At 35.3% G+C, this 18658-nt stretch overlaps 2 protein-coding genes across 3 annotated transcripts in view; one reads left to right on the forward strand and one right to left on the reverse strand.

Moving 5' to 3' along the window:
• Positions 1-18658, forward strand: part of LOC142336315 (folate-biopterin transporter-like) — a 100657-nt gene that overhangs the window by 61926 nt on the left and 20073 nt on the right. The window lies entirely within an intron of this gene.
• On the reverse strand, positions 2-15622 carry LOC142335816 (cellulase/esterase CelE-like). Its single transcript, XM_075384145.1, has 3 exons — positions 14763-15622; positions 13809-14085; positions 2-145 (listed from the first exon to the last, which is right to left on the reverse strand). Exons 1-3 carry the CDS (start codon positions 15182-15184, stop codon positions 2-4), a joined length of 843 nt encoding a protein of 280 aa, XP_075240260.1. The 5' UTR covers positions 15185-15622.

An 18658-nucleotide genomic window follows, 5' to 3' on the forward strand; every position in this document is an offset into this window, starting at 1 on the left:
GTTAATTAAGCAATGAAACAATTAGTTGCACTCTCTTTGCTGTGAAATCGTGAGCGTAGGAGAAAGCCTTGTCCACGTTGGCCTTGCCTCCGTCACTCCCGTCACCTGACCAGTACTTCTGACCTTTCTTCCCGTTCCCCTTTATCTGTGTGCACACACATAGGATTAACAACCACGGCAACCCACTTGGTATAAAAAATGTTAAGTGCGACACGAGTTGAGAGGTCGAGACCTTATGTCCTCAGGTCTTAAAGACGATTTTTTGTTGACATCATCTTACCAGGCGAGCCTCATCATTGAAAAAAACTTTGAAGTATTAAAATTGTGTGAAATGCATTTTGTGCCAGCTTTCACGTCCGACAGAAAACGTTTTGTGGACGTGATGAACCTCCTCGTCATCGGAAAGAAAACTTGGAAAACTTTGGCGAAAATTCATAAATTTTGTATTTGCCTGTGTAAACATTTGCTACTCTACTAGAGTAAGGACTCAGACATTAAGGCAATATATCATCTGTTTAAGACTTGTGATTGACCTAACAGATACACATTTTTTGGATAAAAACTTCAGTACTACCAGAAGAACATGATGAACTTCTGTCACCGTGAATGTTAAATTTTGTTCTCTGAGGATACTTTCATTAATCAAAAATAGAAATCTAGAGAGACCAACGGAAAGTCAAGATGAATTTTCAAATGTTTCATTTTGCAACATTAAAAGTATTTTCAGGATGAGCTAATGCAATACACAGGATTAGAACTGCTGGAGCTTTTTTAAAGACTCATGTAAAGTTTACAATTTTTTGGAACAAAACTAGAACTGACAGGCCACATGCTTAATACTTTCGGGTGTTTTGATTACACTTGATGTTTTCGCTGCAGAGGGTATTGAAGACTCTAAGTTGATGGTTGCTGAATCTAGACTTCCAATAAAAGCTGGAACTTTCCAAAAGTTTTCAATGAGTTCCAAGTCCTGCCAATACTCGTGATTTTCGTAGATAGGTATCCCTTGAACATCGTAATCATAACGCATTTTTCTAATGCCATCTCCCAGAACGTTCGAGTCAAATATAAACTCACGAGGATAACCAGCTACAAAACCTAGAGTACATCGAGCTCCATTGAGTGGAGTTTTTTCAAATCTAAAAGATTGAGGAAGTTCGAATGTAACAACAGGTAATGCCAAGTGTTTCAGTTTTTTATGCTTCCTTGTGGTACTATCGCTGGACAATAACAATATTCTTTTTTTTTCAAAACCTCGTATGCAATTGTTTGAGTACTCGTAGATGGTTTTTCGTTCAGTATGATTGCAATCGGAAACACTTTAGGAAGACAGTGTACAACTACTTCAGTTTCCACAGTATATAAAATTGACTTGAATATTTAGTTGAAGATATCGTTAGAAAAATTACAAAAAGATTATTGTAAGAGATGTTTGAGAATATTACAGTCAATGTAATCTGAACAGTTCTGATTCAAAAAAATTATTAGAGCGCAAGAATATTTTATTACTATTGTTAATATATGAGACAGAGTAAAAAAATTTTACTTAAATAATAAGGATTTAAAAAAATGTGGTTTGAGCGTTAAATTGTATACTCTTTTGTAGGGGTTGTGCTACTATACTTAGAAAAGTTTATGTAAGATCATAGTATTTGGACCAGGAGAAATGTTCCTAAGTGTCTGTAGTTCTCATGCTACATGTTATTTCAATATCTAAAATACACATTTAAAAGTATTAATGTAATCAACACCAGCTCTTATCTTTCCGGAGAGCTATTTTATAGCATCAAAAAGGAAGCTTCGAATTTGGCTATTTTTGTTCATTGAGTAATTTTAGTTCTCACTGGTGGAATGAAACGGAAAAATAGATCAGTTCATTCCTTGTGTGATTCAATTTCTATTGAATGAGAGGTTGTATAAATCTGCTACCGTTTTATGATTGATCTAGAATAAACATGAAAAACTTAAAAATTACTTTAAACGCATGCCTTCAACTCCACAGACAAAAAAATTTGTCATCTGATCACCTATTATTTAGATTATTTTGATTTTTTCATAGAGAGAGTAATTTATAACTTTGTCTATTTTTTTCAGTTTTGGTCTGCTTGAATCTAACTCAGAATTGATCTTGATCAACCTATAGTTTGTAGATACTGTTTGAATAAATTGTACGAAAAGGCTTTATTTTTAGCGATTACTTAACCAATGATTTTAGTGATAATGCTTTGAAACGTCGACTTTATGGAGGACTTTTGGAAAAGATCACTTAGATTCTTACCTAAAGTCAAAATTTCTACAATTACATGGAATTTTGCATGACGCTGCTTGTTTCATCCAGGAGCTTAGCACTGAAGGACCCGGCTACCCATAAATGCTTCCCTGGAAGCTTATTAGGTGGTTCACTGGTCATCTGACAGGAATTGTTTTTGTATGACTTTCAATAAAAAACTTTTTTATATTAAAATTTTTCACTCAAAAATATATCACTTGTTAGAATGTTACGCAGCAAAACAGTTTTGTTGGACATTGAAGTTTTCCATCACAAAACTTTTTTATATAATAGTTGGGTGTATGCACCGATTATAACAACAATCGTGTTTTGTTTTCTCCAGCATCATTATATTCTGATTTGAGAAATCCGCAGAAAAGTTCAATTATTTGGTTATCTTAAATTTTTCTTGGCTTAGACTGGAACTCTAAAAACTATCCTTACATTTATCTGACACAAATGGTCCAAATCATTCGCATGAGAAACACCTTAGCGGGTTATTAAGCTTAAGGTTTGTAAAAGACTCAACCTTAGTCGATTGTCCAGTTATCGACTCGATTGCTCTTGATTGTCCTAAAACACCTTGTTTTTTTTACAGTAAACTGTGTGATTCATAGCTCAACACAACTTCGCAACTTCAAAAAGCATTGTGCGCGAGAGAAAACTTTTTTTCTTTTTTGACTGGTGAAGTAATAAGAGAGGAGTTGACGAAAGTGGAAGCACCCTTTTCACCGAAGTTGACTATTGAGGAAACACTGAACAAGGGACACTGAAGTTTTCGATTTGCAAAGGAGAAACGACTGAAAATGTTACTCAAATTTGTCCGAGATAAGTTAGGGCGTTATTGACAGAAGAGGAAATTCGTCCGGTTACACATTTGGTTTTCTACATCGAACCTTTTATTCAGTGGAGAAAATTAAATGTCGGATTGTCAACGTCAGCCCTTGCCTCCGCAATTTCTACTGATATCGAACCATGCAAGTGGTAAAGAAGTAGTGAAAAATGATAGAATCCTGCCTGAAGAGCTTCGAGAACACGTAAACACCAACAAGGTCAAAAAAACTATAAAATTCTGAAAAAAAAATACGAGATTACCTGCGTGTTTCATGTTGCACAAGAAGGAATTTTTGAGTGATTATAATTGTTATGGATATATGTAAGAAAAAAATTCAATGAATTATTAGTTTATCCTCCTTTTCTCTGCAATGGAACAAGCAACAATTGATCAAGTTGTGCCAGAGAATCTTTTCGAAAGATTAAATACTGGCAAAACTACTTGGAAATTCAGTAACCAGATAACATTATGACGCTAATGTTTCTTTGCTCTGTTAAATGGACTGTGCTTAATCTAACTTGTGAGAAAATGTCAGTTCGGATTTCAATTCCCCCAAGTTGTGCAAGAGAATTTTTTCGAAAGATTAAATACTGGCAAATCTACTTGGAAATTCAGTAACCAGATAACGTTATGATGCTAATGTTTCTTTGCTTTGTTAAATGGACTGTGCTTAAGCTAACTTGTGAGAAAATGTCAGTTCGGTTTTCAATTCCTCCAAGTTGTGCAAGAAAATCTTTTCGAAAGATTAAATACTGGCAAATCTACTTGGAAATTCAGTAACCAGATAACGTTATGATGCTAATGTTTCTTTGCTCTGTTAAATGGACTGTGCTTAAACTAACTTGTGAGAAAATGTCAGTTCGGATTTCAATTCTATCGTGTTTAGTTGTTTATATCTTACCAAACCCTTGATTATTAATAAAATTATCTGTACAGGTGACAGAAATTTCATTGCCGTGGCGGGGCCATCGGTTTGTGGTATAACCAACTTAATTCTCAGAATAAAAGCAGCACACCATTTTATCAAAAGTGCAATAACTATTTTCTCTTCCACGAAATGCAAACAATATACTCACAAGTTGACCAGCATTCAAACATTGTTTTCAAAAAATTCACAAAATTCAAGTTCTTGCAAAATACTGAAAATTGTTTGATTACCTTTGAGATTCTTGCGAGGAAATTTTTAATGACAAAAAGTTTGTCAAGCTAGCTACCACCGGTCGACACAAGAACATAAATGTTATTGTGAAACACTATCTTTACAAGCAAAGAAAATGGTCACGAGTAACAGATGTGAACACAACTCATATGAATTGGTTCAAATCATCATGTGACGTTCAGCAAGTCGAGTTTCCGGGTTAGCAACTGAACATTACTCATTTTTTGAAAAATTGTTTTGGAATAGCAACCGGAAGAACATTTAGACACTTATTGATTGATCTCGATCTAAACACTTCTATTTACGATTTTGCCCAAGGATTACAGAGCCTGGGCATTAAGTGTTCTAAACACCTTCAGACCAAGCCGATAAAAACTCTTATCAAATGAAAGAAAAAAATTTTAACAATGAAGTAAATGGTACTTAGTACTGTGTGAAAGTCTTTACATCGTCATCAGAGGACATCTGAGAGTTCAGATCAATTTTTTGGACCAATATGAGAATGCGTTCTAGACTTTTCTTTGTAAAAATAGTTTCGATTGATAAAAAAGAAGTGATTTTACTAACAAAAACAGGTTTTCATTTGGTTCGGCTCCTTATTCAACTTTACTACCAAAATTTTAGTCAATCATAGAAGAGGAAAAAATTGTCAACTAGCCGAGAAGTTTATTTTAGTTCCTAAAAATTTCTATATGAAAATTCAACTTCAACCAGACCAAACCTCCAAATAGTCTATGCAAAATAACCCAAAACAAACGCAACATCTTGACATCAAATACAAATCGACACAGCTGTCATTATAAACAGAATTTAATCAAAAAGCACAATGAAGCGCAGATCAATGATAAACTGTCGGAACAGGACTCCGATGCTGGTGTTGCTGACGAAAATCGGCGTTGATGTTGTTGACCAAAATCGGGTCGAAAATTCAAACAAACGGGCAGTTCAACTCCCAAAAACATTATCACCTCTTTTGCCTCATTCATAATACTCAGAGTATGAACATAATGTACATCTAATCGAAAAATGTAATCGTGTGATCCTTGTTAAAGACGAGAAGATACTCATTGACAACAGTCCAATGGCATAAACGGATTTTCTTTCTTGTACAATTTACAGCAACCAACAAATAAGACATTCTCGATGATTTTGCAGCAACCAACAAATAAGACAGTCCCGATGATTTTGTTGTTGAAAGTGTTACCAATAAAAAAGGAAGAAGTAATAAACAGCTATGCTAAAACTGCGATCAGGAAAAATTCGACAGAAGCGCAATAAAAAGAAGAAAAAATCAGCAAGCTATTACAGAAACAAAAGCGTTCAAAGTTCCAAACGCCACAAGAACACGACTACTAGAAGCAGCAACATTTCAGCAGTACACTACTTACTGAAGACCGAAGCAGCAGTTAAACTTACGGAAAAAAGAGGAAGGTGTCGAAACTCCGTACGAAAAAAGTGTACACCCAGGAAAAACAAGGGGAGCTTACGATGAGTGAAGAAAAATTGCTGCAGTCGATGTACACAAAAGGACCAGCTGCTTTTGGAAGCGTTCGGAATCTACAAAAAAGCACAAATTTGCAGCCTCGCCAAGTGAAACAGTTGTTAATTACTTATTGATTGCTCTTGACTGTGTTTCACAATATCTACGTCTTGAACCACTCAAATCAATATATGCAACGACAACAGCTGAAGCCATCAAACAATTGATTAAGCACACACAGCCAAAAAAATGTGGAGTGGGTGCTGGATCAGCGATTGAGATTATTTGGTCAGAAGAGAAACATTGAAATTTATCGAACATTCCGCAAAAAAAGTCTGCTTTTGGTGGAAGAAACACTGGCTCTTTTAAGAGCGTTATTTACAAGTATCTGGAAGAAATATGGACATATTTGTACATCTGTTGAAAAATTTTGTACAAACAATAAACTCATCAACCGTGTAACCAAATTTGCTCCGAACAAATTCACCAAAAAAGACGTTCCCTATCTGTTATCATTCAAAACAATTGCGTCCGAGAAAATAGTTAGCCGACCAAAACTTTGAATTGGTGATTTTTTTAGAATATCAGAAGTTGATTTACCGTTCAGGATACTTATTAAACAGACACTTACTATCGAAGTGTTTGAAGTTTAAGACCTTCCAACGATAAACGGTCCAATCTGCAATCTAATTGTTTCAAATCAGGATACAAGCAGTGGTAAGGTCTATCAGTTGGAATTAGTGAAAGTTGCTGGCTGACAATAAGTATGGTTGAGTTCACCATACATTTAATTTCAACAGCTTCCATGCATGAGCATTCTACCAGAGAATATTTTGGTCAAATTTAAAAAAATTTTGTTGGAGAAATCAGCCTGATAGATGATTTGAGAGTTGCTTCGAGTGAGATTATGTTCTCATCCGGAATCAACCAGGTTGATAGCACTCGAATCATAAAATTTTCCTCTGAAGGTAACAAAAACCATCACAGGAGTATTTCATCTGGTGCTATCTCAAAAGGATACAAAATAGAGGCAGTTTTAATCAATGCTGACTATGAGAACTTGGAACACCCTATAAAAGCCATCAAAGTAGCGACTGGTCTAACTGAATTCAGTCATCAGTTTAATAAAGTCACAGGCGTTTTGGTCTTGTTTTTGGTTTTGGGCAAAAAGGAAGCAATTATTTTTCCTGACAGAAATATCGAACTTTTTGGGCTTTAGTGGACTCGAAGATGGCTCAGGAACACATTTTACAGTTTTGCAATCGTTACGGAGAAGCGAAAGCTTCTGTCGCCGATTACCTTTTTGATCCGTTTGCAGGAAAACATCTGATATTTGTAAACAGCAACCTAATTGAGTATCAGCACATTGTAGACAAACTCCGCTGATTTGCGTCCTTGGTACAAAACATCGCCTAATAAACGGTTGCCTTTGTGAAATTGAACCAACCCATAGAAAAAGTTCAAATGAGAATCGAAACTCACAAACCATTCCCGTTTACGGGAAACGGAAAAGTTATTCTGAATTGAACCTTTAAAGTTTAAATAAGTGGAAGCATACTATCAACAACATTCAAGTTCACCATACTATGCGAGTCACTGTCGTCAACGAGGTACTGGGCTCGGGTTTTTAGCAGCTGGAATTGGTAGAGTGGCCATATTGATTGTTAAAGGTTTTTGTGGCCTGTTTCCAAAAGCATTAGAAGAGAAATGTTTTTACAGGCAGCGTGAGAGGTTGTTCACTCTGTCGCCAGAAACAAGAGTCCTACAAAGCACTCAAATCAACTCTTCGAAAAATTGTAAGGAAACAAGTCAGTGGCCCACGAGCCCGAATGAGAGGTGTTTGTGGTGGCAACAATCATAAAAAACGAAAAAAGTAGTCATGTCAAATCAACCGTTACTGAGAAGTTGGTCAGAACTCTTTTCCAAAGTGAGAAAAGAATACTAATTTACTGCCAGCAGAAGGCACACACAACTCTAAACTTGTTTGAAAAACAGCCCCTCCTTGTCACCTTTGACAATGTATTTTTCACAAATTGTTGTTCCAACAGTTTCACCAGATGGTCCAATGCTGGAATTCGAAGCTGTTGGCGACAGCAACAACTTTATTGATTTGCAAACGTTTCTACTTTAAATAAATGGCAACATAACGAGAAATAATGACGCTGATGTGTGAACTGGTAGTGACGTAGCAAACACAGATTGGACGTATTTAAGCAAAAACGCTCTGAATTGTCTGTTTTCAGGGTGTACAGTGTCAGCAAATGGTTTTAAATAGTCAAATACACACGGAAACTACAAACACAAGGATTTTTGTAACAGAGTTTTTATCGGGAAGAACAGCCGGGAGTTTTGGTTAAAATGTCAAGGCTATTCTTATGAAAATGAACCGGCTAAAGATGATGGATATGACAACAGAGCTATGGATGTTACTGCACGAAAAGCTTCAGTTGCTGACTGGAATGTTTTCTCTATGGAAAATCGGCCGGTGATATGTTGACTTGTGACAAATATCTTCTCAGTGGTGGTATCCTACGCATCGCCTTCGGAAGGTCTCCAGGCAATTTTACTGTAATATTCAAATATAATAAACACTACAGTGTAAGTTAGTTGAAGCAAAACTTTACGTGCGCAAAATGACCGTGGCTGATCATGTGTTGTCTGCGATTGAAAAGTTTGCCTAAATTACCTGCTGTCTATCGATACATGGAGATGTTGCCAAGAAATTTTCTTGCCACTGCTGGCATTCGCATTTGAAGTCAAGAAGACATCAACTTCAAAGAACCTGTTCGAAGAATGATTATAGCAATATCAACAAATCAAATCATAGGTAGGAACTAAAAGAACGGACCACCCTTTCCTTTGCCAAAAGTTCAATTTGAATGAAATAATGATTTATCCAAAAAGACTATCGGTTTTTGGAGCACCTATTTCAACAACCTCAGATCAACGCGTCTTTTTCAACACACTTTTTCTTGATTGGTCATGGCATTTCCCCTAACCAATTATCAAAAACACTTTATTTTAGCCTTCGACTTTACTTCAAGAGAGGGTTCACTTGACTTCATTTATCCTGAAGTAACAAATTGATCAAAATCAGATGACCTCCCATTTGGAACACCTTGGTTTGACAACGTTAAAATTTTGTTCCCAGGGGAACGATGATCAACTTTTTACGTCAACTCTGAAGAAAAAGTTAAAAGACTCGGTTATTGCAAATCCAGTTGATGGATTGTTTTGGGATAAGATACCTGATATGTAAATGTTTTCATCTGAAGCACAGGCTGTGCGGAGTTTTTGCAGCTGTTTATTTTCCCAGACTGTCAGACAATTGCTTTGCTGTGGTTAATGCCTCAATATCAACATCATCGGCCACTGATTTCTAATCATAGAGGTACAATATATTTTACTGATCCACTTGGGCAAACACTGCATTTCTACCTTTTTGTTTACATAACTGTTATGTTCTACTTGGAAGAAGAAGTTGTACAATTCCTCAGATAACAGCCAATTCAGAATCCTAACTCAAAACTTTGTGGAAATTTTTGTATTTATTTTGCTCATTTTATTTTTAATTGCAGCTATCCATACATACACTACATGAATGATGATGACTTATTCCAATTTGCTAAACATATGATATAATACAAAATAACTAATTAGGTATTATTTGAGTTTATAATTTAGTTGCAATTTTTTCCTTTGAAGCTAGATGGCTCGGTTTTTGGCTGAAAAGTTATAATAATTTTCTAATTCAAATCGAAATTTTATTTTACACCAGCATTATCAACATTCAGGGAGCAATATCTACTAATAATATTGTCAATAGTTTTTGAAAGTTCTACATAAGTATGTTCTGATAAATCTACTAATAATAATATCAATAGTTTTTGAAAGTTCTACATAAGTATGTTCTGAAAACTTGGTTAAAGGTACAAGTTTGTAGGAAATCAGTTTAGACACAAATATTCCCTTTGAGAGTCTCCAGTTCCAAAACCTTTGGAAGCTTTCGGTGAGAGCTATATCAATCCAGCTTATATCGGTTGGTAATAATAAATGACGGCTTGCTCCAACTTCTCAAAAAATTTTCCGAGTAGAGACGTTAACAGATTGTGATTTGTGCAGTAGAGGTCTGGAGTATGCGTGTAGGCAAAGAATTAAACAGTGTTTGTGTTTTGAAACAACTTTTTTTGAAAGTCTCTCTAACCTGATCAAATGCTGCAATAACTTGATAATGTTGTTCTTTTATTGTACAAAAGTTGTTACTTTTATGCGAACAGTATGCAAACATGTTGTTGATTTCTTTAGTATCAAATATTGGCTCAGTGCTGCGGAAACAATAGTAAAATTTCTCCTGAAACTGCCAAAATTTCAGGTGTTCGTCCAAACATAGCCTCAACCAATAATAAAACTGTGGGTCGCTCTCAGATCGTTTCTTCCTTTTCCTCCTTTTCTTCCTTCTCTTCCTTTTCTTCATCAACACGATCAACACCTTGTGTTGATGTAATTCTATTCATACTCGACAAGAAAGCAAGACGATAACGTTGTTTTCTTCCCGTTGGCTTTTTCAATTTTTTCCTCAAATTATTCAGATTGTTCGGTCTTCAGCTTTTCACAGAGTGAATTGTAGCTTTGAGTTAAATGTTCAAACTCAGCTAAAGATAGTGTTACTCTCTGGTTGATTGAAACCACTTTTTTCGTTATTTCAATTGTTTTTATATTCCTAGATTGGATCACGGAAGTTATAGTTTTTGAAGAGTATTAAAATTAGATTTGATCCAGTAGGGTCGTAAGTTTTTACACAAGCGACTACATGACGTTTTTCTGTGCAGGTCAAATTTTGAGAAAAATTGAAGGAGGAGCAATCGTTAATTACTGACATAGGTTCTTTACCTATTAAACTCAACTGAATCTCAAACAATTTCTAATGTGTCTGGTCTATTGCTATACAAGTACTGTGTTAAACCATAATAGCAACACGACCCAATGCAGAGAGTTGAACATGTAAACTTATTCAGAAATAATTCATTGACATTGTCGGTTGATCGGTCGTCCAATCACAATCGAATGCGTTGATTACTGGTATGAAGTGATTTTCGGCAATGACTATAGTAGTTAGTCATAGTATACAGTTAATTCTAAAAATAGATTGATGGCTCAGATAGTTTGAACAACAACAACAACATCAACCACTCATCTCCTTATTTTTACTATATCTTCTCGTGCTTGATCAATTATATAGTGAAACGAAGATTTGAGCAACTGACTGAAGGCAACAGACAACAAATGCAAGAACCAAACAACATTTTTTTCTCAACCAGTTAGTTAACCGTAATTGATGACCAGGTTTTATTATATGAATTGATATAATTTTTATAAACTGAGGAATTCACAATATTAACGTTTGGATTACTCTTAAATCTTTGAACTTTCCCAAAGTTTTTCCAAGTTTTTCTTTCCGATGACGAGGTTCATCGGGTAAGCTGAGGTCCATAAAAAGATACTTTCCGGACCAGAAAGCCGGTACAAAAAACATTTCACACAATTTTAGTACTTCAAAAATTTTTTAAATTTACCGAAATTTATCCGTTTTTTGAGGATGATATGAGGCTCACCAGGTAAGACGAGGTTAACAAAAATCATCTTTGAGACCTGAAACCCATTGAAAAAGGCATTTCACAATTTAAAAACTTCGAAAATTTTAAATTTTCCCGAAATTAAAGTTTTTTCGATGATAAGGACCACCTGGTGAGATGATATCAGCAAGATATCCTATTTGAGATCTGAAACCCGGCGCAAAATGATTTTCATGCAATTTTTAACTCAAGCAATATTTATTTATTTTATATTTTAAAATTTTTGAGTTTTTCCATTGATGAGGATCAACTGGGTTGATGACAAGATGACAACCACTAAAACAGCAGTGCTACTTCCCAACTAATATCCAAAACAAACCAATCCCACCAAAAACGTCAGAAAATTGACAAATTAGGTCAGAAAAGTGTCCTACTGGACACGCTATGGAGGGGGGAGGAGATTTGGGTGCTTCGGGACTTGCAACGCGAGGGCAACGATTTTTTTGCGAATTTTGTAGATTTCTGGAGTGTGGCTTGCCAAAACGCCAAAATAAAAAAACTCGAAAAAAGCTTGTGCCACCCCTCGTTGCAAAAGCAGTAACACCCAAATGCCCCACCCCGTTACGTGCCCACTAAGACACCTTCTATTGCAGTATCACGTCTAATCAGTCGGCTTTATACAAAAATTTTAAAACCCAATGGTTGCCGACCGAACTTTCCTTCGCAAAAATTATTTTGAAAGCAAGTTTCATTTTTCCCTAATTAATGCTATCTCGTAATCATTTTTTTGAATTTCAAAAATTAGGGATTCATTGTACTTCTCTAGGGGCCCAACACTTCTAGAAGGCAAACTCCAAGTTAAAAACCCCATTCCAACGCTTACTTTGACTCACTTTTTTGAAAGAAATAATCAGCTAACCATGGTAGCAACTAACTTCCTTTACTCGGTTCCCTGTTATACGCTGTTTTTCCTTTTTCTCAAAAGTGTTTAAAAACTGTGTTTATGGACTTGTGGAATAGAAAAAAATGGCTGTTCTAAAAGTAACCCAACTCCTCCATATCTCAAATGCCACCAATATGATTACAGTTAGATTTCCTTCGAATATTTAAAAACTCGGGAAATTAATTTATTTTGTCATCTGAAAAGTATTTCAAGAATACGCTCTAAATTGTTGGGTCACCGTACCAGTATGGAAAGAGATGAGCAAACAATTTAAAAATTTAACCAATGATTGGCATCATGAAGACAAAGTTGTTCTGCCAAACGTACTTTTTTTTAAGTTGAAGAGGATCGTGGTTTGAATAATTGATTTTTAAAGTGAGGGCTTAAAAAGCTCAGAAATCAGAACAATGATACTAATTTTACGTACAGTTCAGTTTGAGAGTTTCCGCCTCAAAAGATTTTCGCAATATGTTGCTAAAACGTTTTTCACTTTTTGACTTGAATGAAGGCATTGAACTAATAAGAACGACCAACGAACTTTTAACTACCAAAAGCAATGAAGCATAAAAAGTAAAAGGAAGAAATTAAGCAATTGTATGACTCACCTGGATCTTGGGTTGGTAAAAGTGCTTAAATCTTAACCATTATTCTTAAATATTACGCCAAATATTTTCTCAAGGCTAACACAGCATACAAAAAGAAATCAGTTTCCAAAAGTATTGATATTTACTATTCTTTTTTCAAAAAAAAAAAAGAATATAAATATTTATAAAATGCAACTATTTTCACGGATGTCAATTAAAACAAACAGCTTTCAGTTTTCTTTATAAATTACTGATCTGATGTGCTTTTAACTGCAAAAAGTGCTGAAAACTAATAAAAGTGCTAAAAACAGCAGCAACAAATGTTTTAAGTTGTCTTAATTCTATTCTTCTTAATAAATTAGCATTTGGCTTCTAGGTACTATTGAAGGTATTTTGCTGACTATTTCAAAATAAGTATCCGCCTTTTCCGTATTAAAAATGGAAACATTGCAACTTTATAAATGGAACTATTTTTTGTAAGTTTTGAGAAAAATCACAATTTTTTCTTTAATTCATGAAGGTTGAAGACATTTTACTTCGGCGGCCCGTTCTTCATAAATACAGCCGTGTTTTCTTTGTTCTGTATTTCTTACTTGAGTGCTATTAATTGCAACGTCAATTGTTTCTGCTTAAATAGCTAGAAATGTTTTAAACCGTCAACTTCCGATTGCTGTTTATTGCTCTTGAACAAAATTGTTAACTATTATTTTAGTCCTGCTGATTTTTTATTGATTTTGTTCGGTTCAGTTCATGGAAACCACTGAGGAGGGATAATTTCATCATTCGAGGCAGCTTGGAGCTCCTCAAATTTCCCCTTTAACGATGGAGGCTTGCCTCCCTACAATAATATTGATCCAGCTACGACCAAAGCCAACTTCTAGTCAGTCCTTTGAGCTCAAATCGTCCGTACGTGCAATTTATCAATTTTTGAATGATTTATCCTATTTGAATTAAACAAATCTGACCTTTTTGTTTGCTCCCGAAGCGTAAATATGCCACTCTGCAAGCATATAGTCATCGTTGGAGTAGATCGAAGGGTCGATGTACTTCAAACCCTTGCCTGTTTTCTTGGGAGACCCGAGTATGATGATTCTCTTGTCGTTGTTGCCTCCAGAGTGTCGTATGACCTTGACTACAGATGCAGTCCAGTTGTTGTACTTGGCAGTGTTCTCTCTCAAACTGTTCTCGCAGTTCTTGCCACACTTGTCAACTCCTAGCTCCGTAAACAGATTGAAGGAAAGCCTGAAAACAATAAATGCTATCTGTTCTCGTTAGGATTGCACTGTTGAATGTGTTAACTATTTACTAATCCAATTAACTATTTCTGGTAAATGCACCGTGAGGTGTTGAACGATTAATGCACAAGTCGAGAAGTTTTGGCTTTAAACGTAAGCAAGTTTTCATGTTCTTTAGATTCGTTGACTTTTTTAGACAAATGACGAATACCAAATTCGTAGTTTTGATGTGATACTTTTGTTTAATTGTTTATTTGTTATAGCAAAACTTCGGTATCTTCGATTTCTTAAAACGGATATGGCGAAGCTTTTATAGAAAACTGAATGTAGAAGCCAAACTTTCCTCACGTCTGAAACTGATCATATGAAAGGTCCTTAACAGTTTTTGTTATGATTCGAGCATTCTAGTTAGTATTCTGCAATGGGTATTTTATAAGTGGTTACCAGATAAACAAGAGCACAAGCAGGTGATTGAGATGAGCTGGGTTTTAATTAAACTTCTTTGGACCTGAAACTTAGCAATATGGCAGTCTGGTTTACAGTCGTTATTGTCTCTGTCCAAAAAATACTTATTATTCAAGAGAGTTGTAAATCGAACTATAATGATTGTAGCAGCGGCAAATCTCATATTAATGCCAATATTTGCCGTAAATTGAAAAAGGAGGGCGAGGATGTAGAACAGACCTGTAATCTTTGTTCTTCAACCTTGTAGCTACTTGATCCCACCACTTCAAGTATCTCTGCCTCGCTTCCTCTGTTGCGTTAGCCTCATCCTGATGATTTATCCACGAAATGATAGGAGTCACTCCAACAGACAAACAGTCATCAACCACTGTCTCCAAGTTGGTCAAATAAACAGTCATGTTCAGACCATCAAGGTTCGCACCACTTCGCAGTCGAAGGTTGCGAAACCCGCGATCGTAGACATCGATGACGTTCTTTTTATGGTACTTTGAGAAATCCAGGGTTTTGAAATAGCTGGTTGAGAAACCGGTTCCTATTACCTTTTGATAGTCAACAGGTGCGATTGGTTTGCTGTATTTTCTGGCCCAACATAAAGTTGAGAACAGGAAGAGCATCAAAATGGTTGCAATCGGTTCTCGCATTTTCAGTGACTTTTTATGCTAGAAATTATATTGTATGAGCTCAATTTCTGGCACATAAGGTTGACAAAGTTATCTACTGTTATCAGCAAAGTTTAAAATAATAATAACACACTTAAATATGATGTTTAATTAGTTAAGTTGAATCCTCCTCAGAGTCTCCAAAGTCTTCGTTATCAAGAGAATCGCCAAATACTAGAGTAGAGCTGTTAAAAAGATCAAAACCTCAGAATTGAGAAAATTTAATTTGGCTAATTTTGATGAGTTTTGCCAATTGGTTCCCACAAATTGAATATTTATAGTTGAGCAAATAAAGCTACGCTCAATATATTTCAGCAAAACAATGAAAATTTAACTTATGCGTTCTATATATACAATTTCAATCGTTGATCAAAAGCTTATTTTTCCTGAAGTAATTCAGTTTTAATCGAAATTGCTCTTTGTAATGGGGCTTGTGTTGGATTGTCGTAACAATGCCACATGCTATGTCACTTTGAAATATAGACACTTTCTAGATATCTAGTAGCTTCAGTCAGCTGTTCTCTTAACCATCTAATTTATTTAGGATCATCACTTAGGTTAAAAGAACAAAGGTTTCAATTAATCAAAAAAGGCGGTCTACTGAAATTAAACTAATACAAGGCGAGTCATTTTCGTTTTTTATTGAAAACTTTTAAAAAGGACTTGAAAATTGGCTCCGTTGCAATGTTGGTAATGTCAGAAATGGTTTTCTACAAATAGTTCATGACTAATTGGTTTGATTAATGTTTAAAATGCCAATTTAGCAGATCGCTTTTTGCTGTAGAAAGAACCTTGAACAAAAGCGTGATAATATCCCAGGTCTAGGTACACACTTCTGAAAAGACAATGCTCGACCCAAATGTACTATGAAAAGACCATACTCGACTCATTTGAGCTATAAAAAGATTTTAGCTGGACTTCAAAACATTCTGAACTTTAGCTCGACTCAGATTATTCGCAAAAGACTTTAGCTGGACCCAAAATTTTACAAAGACTTTAGCTGGACCCAATATTTTGGCTGACTTAAGCTCAACACAATGTTTGCAAACAAAGTCGAGTCATCAGTGGTCTTTTCATAAGTCTGCTTTTTTGCCATTAAAATTGTTCGTGCAATATTGAAAAAAGGTAGTCATAATTTTGGAAGGGAAAACAACCTGAATAGAGCCGAAATTTTGTCATGGCTAATGAAACTAGGACCAAATACACTTAAGCTATCTGTTTTCATTGAACCACGTAGTGTGGTAATATACTGGAGCTGCCATAGCTCTTTATCTTAAGATTTGACGAAAATCGTAATTCTTTTGGCAGTTTTACAACTGTTTCTTAAGTTGGACTGCTCTGGTGCAAAGCTATTTAGTCTTGCTCAGGCTCTGCTTCTGTATGTACAGAAGCAGAAAAAAATGAAAAATTCGGATTTTGAAAAAAAACAGACTCATGAAAAGACTAATGGTGGACTCATGAAAAGACCTTCACTCAACTTTGTTGGTTGTAAAATGACTAATGGTGGAACCATGAAAAAACATTATCTGGACTTTCTTCGTTATGAAAAGACTTAAGCTCGACCCATGAAAAGACATTAGCTCGACTTTAACTAGGAAGCTCGACCGTGTAACTATAGTCAATATTGCCCCCCCCTACTAGACTTTTAAAGTCTTTTCATAAGTTGAGGCCTAGGCCTGGGTATCACGTGTGTTTATTTCCATTTTCATCATTTTCAATTTTGCGGTGGGTGTTTTTAAAGGCACGATCTTGTTGGTAACACTCACATTCGACTCGAGAACGGTAACCAAAGGGCATGAGACCAAAACGTAGGGGATATTATGAGACCAAAACGAGAGGGAATGTCAAAAAATGGAAAACTGATAACTTTTGATGAAAGAATAAAAAGAGTTTTATATTTTGGAAAGCATTATAATCTGATTTTTAAAGATTGATAGATTTATGAAGGTTAAAAGAGAAATTGTTTATACTTTTAATTTAAGACAGATTGGGTGCTCATGGTTTTGATAAATGCTCTCAGACAAAGATTGAATCAATATTTCGAATCCGTGGTTATGCCATTTTTCGTCATAACATCCATAGATCTCATTAAAATTTTACGAACGATACAGCAAATTAAGTTGTTGGCAGCAATCGAATTTTAAATTATTTCCCTTTTATTGCCCCCAAGAATTTGAATTTGAATTTCTCCTGTATATTTATAAGAAACGTAAAAACAATTGTAACAGTCGCTGTTATAAAAAAATTACATGAATATATTTGTATAATCAAATGTATAATGTACAAAATTTAGTTCACAATGTAGTTTGTTTATTATGCTCTATATGCTCTATGTAATTTGAATATTCATGTAGTTTGAAGTCGGATTGGTAGCTACCGAGTGTTAATTACTTGCGCTTATTGTGGATTCAAGGGGACGTAGCTTGTGGAAGTTGAATATCACAAACTGTGGAATATCGTAGCTTTAAATTGCCCAATCTTATGGATCAATTTTGTTGCAAACTTTGTATACTTTAGAGAAGTACTGGCTTGATGTAGATTTTCTCAATTGCATGACATTTGTTCTCGGCATCAAATTTCGAATTCCGGTGTTTTTGAGCGTTGAAATTAACAATTATTTAACCCTTAGCTTTGTTTCATGTGTACATTAATCAGTTTTTGCTAGTATTTTTCATTTAATAAAGAGGTAAGTTTGAAAAATTTTATTCTCATAACAGTACCGGCTGACCCTCTCCACATCCATGTACTCCACTCCTAAACACTACCTCACGCTTATTTTTGTCAGCTCTACATAATTGTATTCTTATACTGCACGATTCGAGCCCTGCACCTAAAGCGAACCTTGTACTCCGACAGCTAACCCCCCGCCCGGTCTCAACCCCAACTGCCAAAACAAATACAGTCCTCCAGCCACCTATCTTTAGCACACCTTCTCGCATATTGGTACTTTCACCTACTCCCATCAAGTTACGATACTTCAATTTTCCTTCCAAATGTAGTTAGTTTAAAGCTTCCGTTTAGGGATAATTGTAAAAATCCACAACATTTTTTAAATTAAAGTAAGGTATATTCTGTTGCGGAACTGTTTTGTCAGTATTCTAGGAATTTGGGAATTTAATCTCAGCCATTCATGCCGTCAAATACTGAACATCGAAATTGTTTTAGTGTGATTACCCCAATTTGATTATTGCTGTTTCGTTTTTTTTTGTCCAAAATTGGTAAATTGCTACAAGAACAAAACTTAAGGTTCCTTTTTGTAAAAGCACTATTAGACGGCAACTTTAGTCTCTGTTTTGTTATATAGACATTTGTTATATGCAAAAAAGGAGCTTTTTAAGTCTTAAAAACGCTCAAGGAGTAGCTTTTTATAGAATGGAGAATGCTAACCAAAAGCGACCATTTCTCACGTTTAAGCGACGATCAAACGCAATCATAATGGCCATGAATTGTCAAGGC

Source organism: Convolutriloba macropyga, chromosome 3, assembly GCF_964194025.1.
Source record: "Convolutriloba macropyga chromosome 3, txConMacr16.3, whole genome shotgun sequence".
Classification (NCBI taxonomy): Eukaryota; Metazoa; Xenacoelomorpha; order Acoela; family Convolutidae; genus Convolutriloba; species Convolutriloba macropyga.

Coding starts and splice junctions, on each gene's coding strand:
- LOC142335816 (XM_075384145.1), bottom strand. CDS start 15,184: ATGCGAGAACCGATTGCAACCATTTTGATGCTCTTCCTGTTCTCAACT. Junction 14,086..14,762: donor TTGAAGAACAAAGATTACAG/GTCTGTTCTACA, acceptor TATTGTTTTCAG/GCTTTCCTTCAATCTGTTTA. Junction 146..13,808: donor CTTCGGGAGCAAACAAAAAG/GTCAGATTTGTT, acceptor GTGTGCACACAG/ATAAAGGGGAACGGGAAGAA.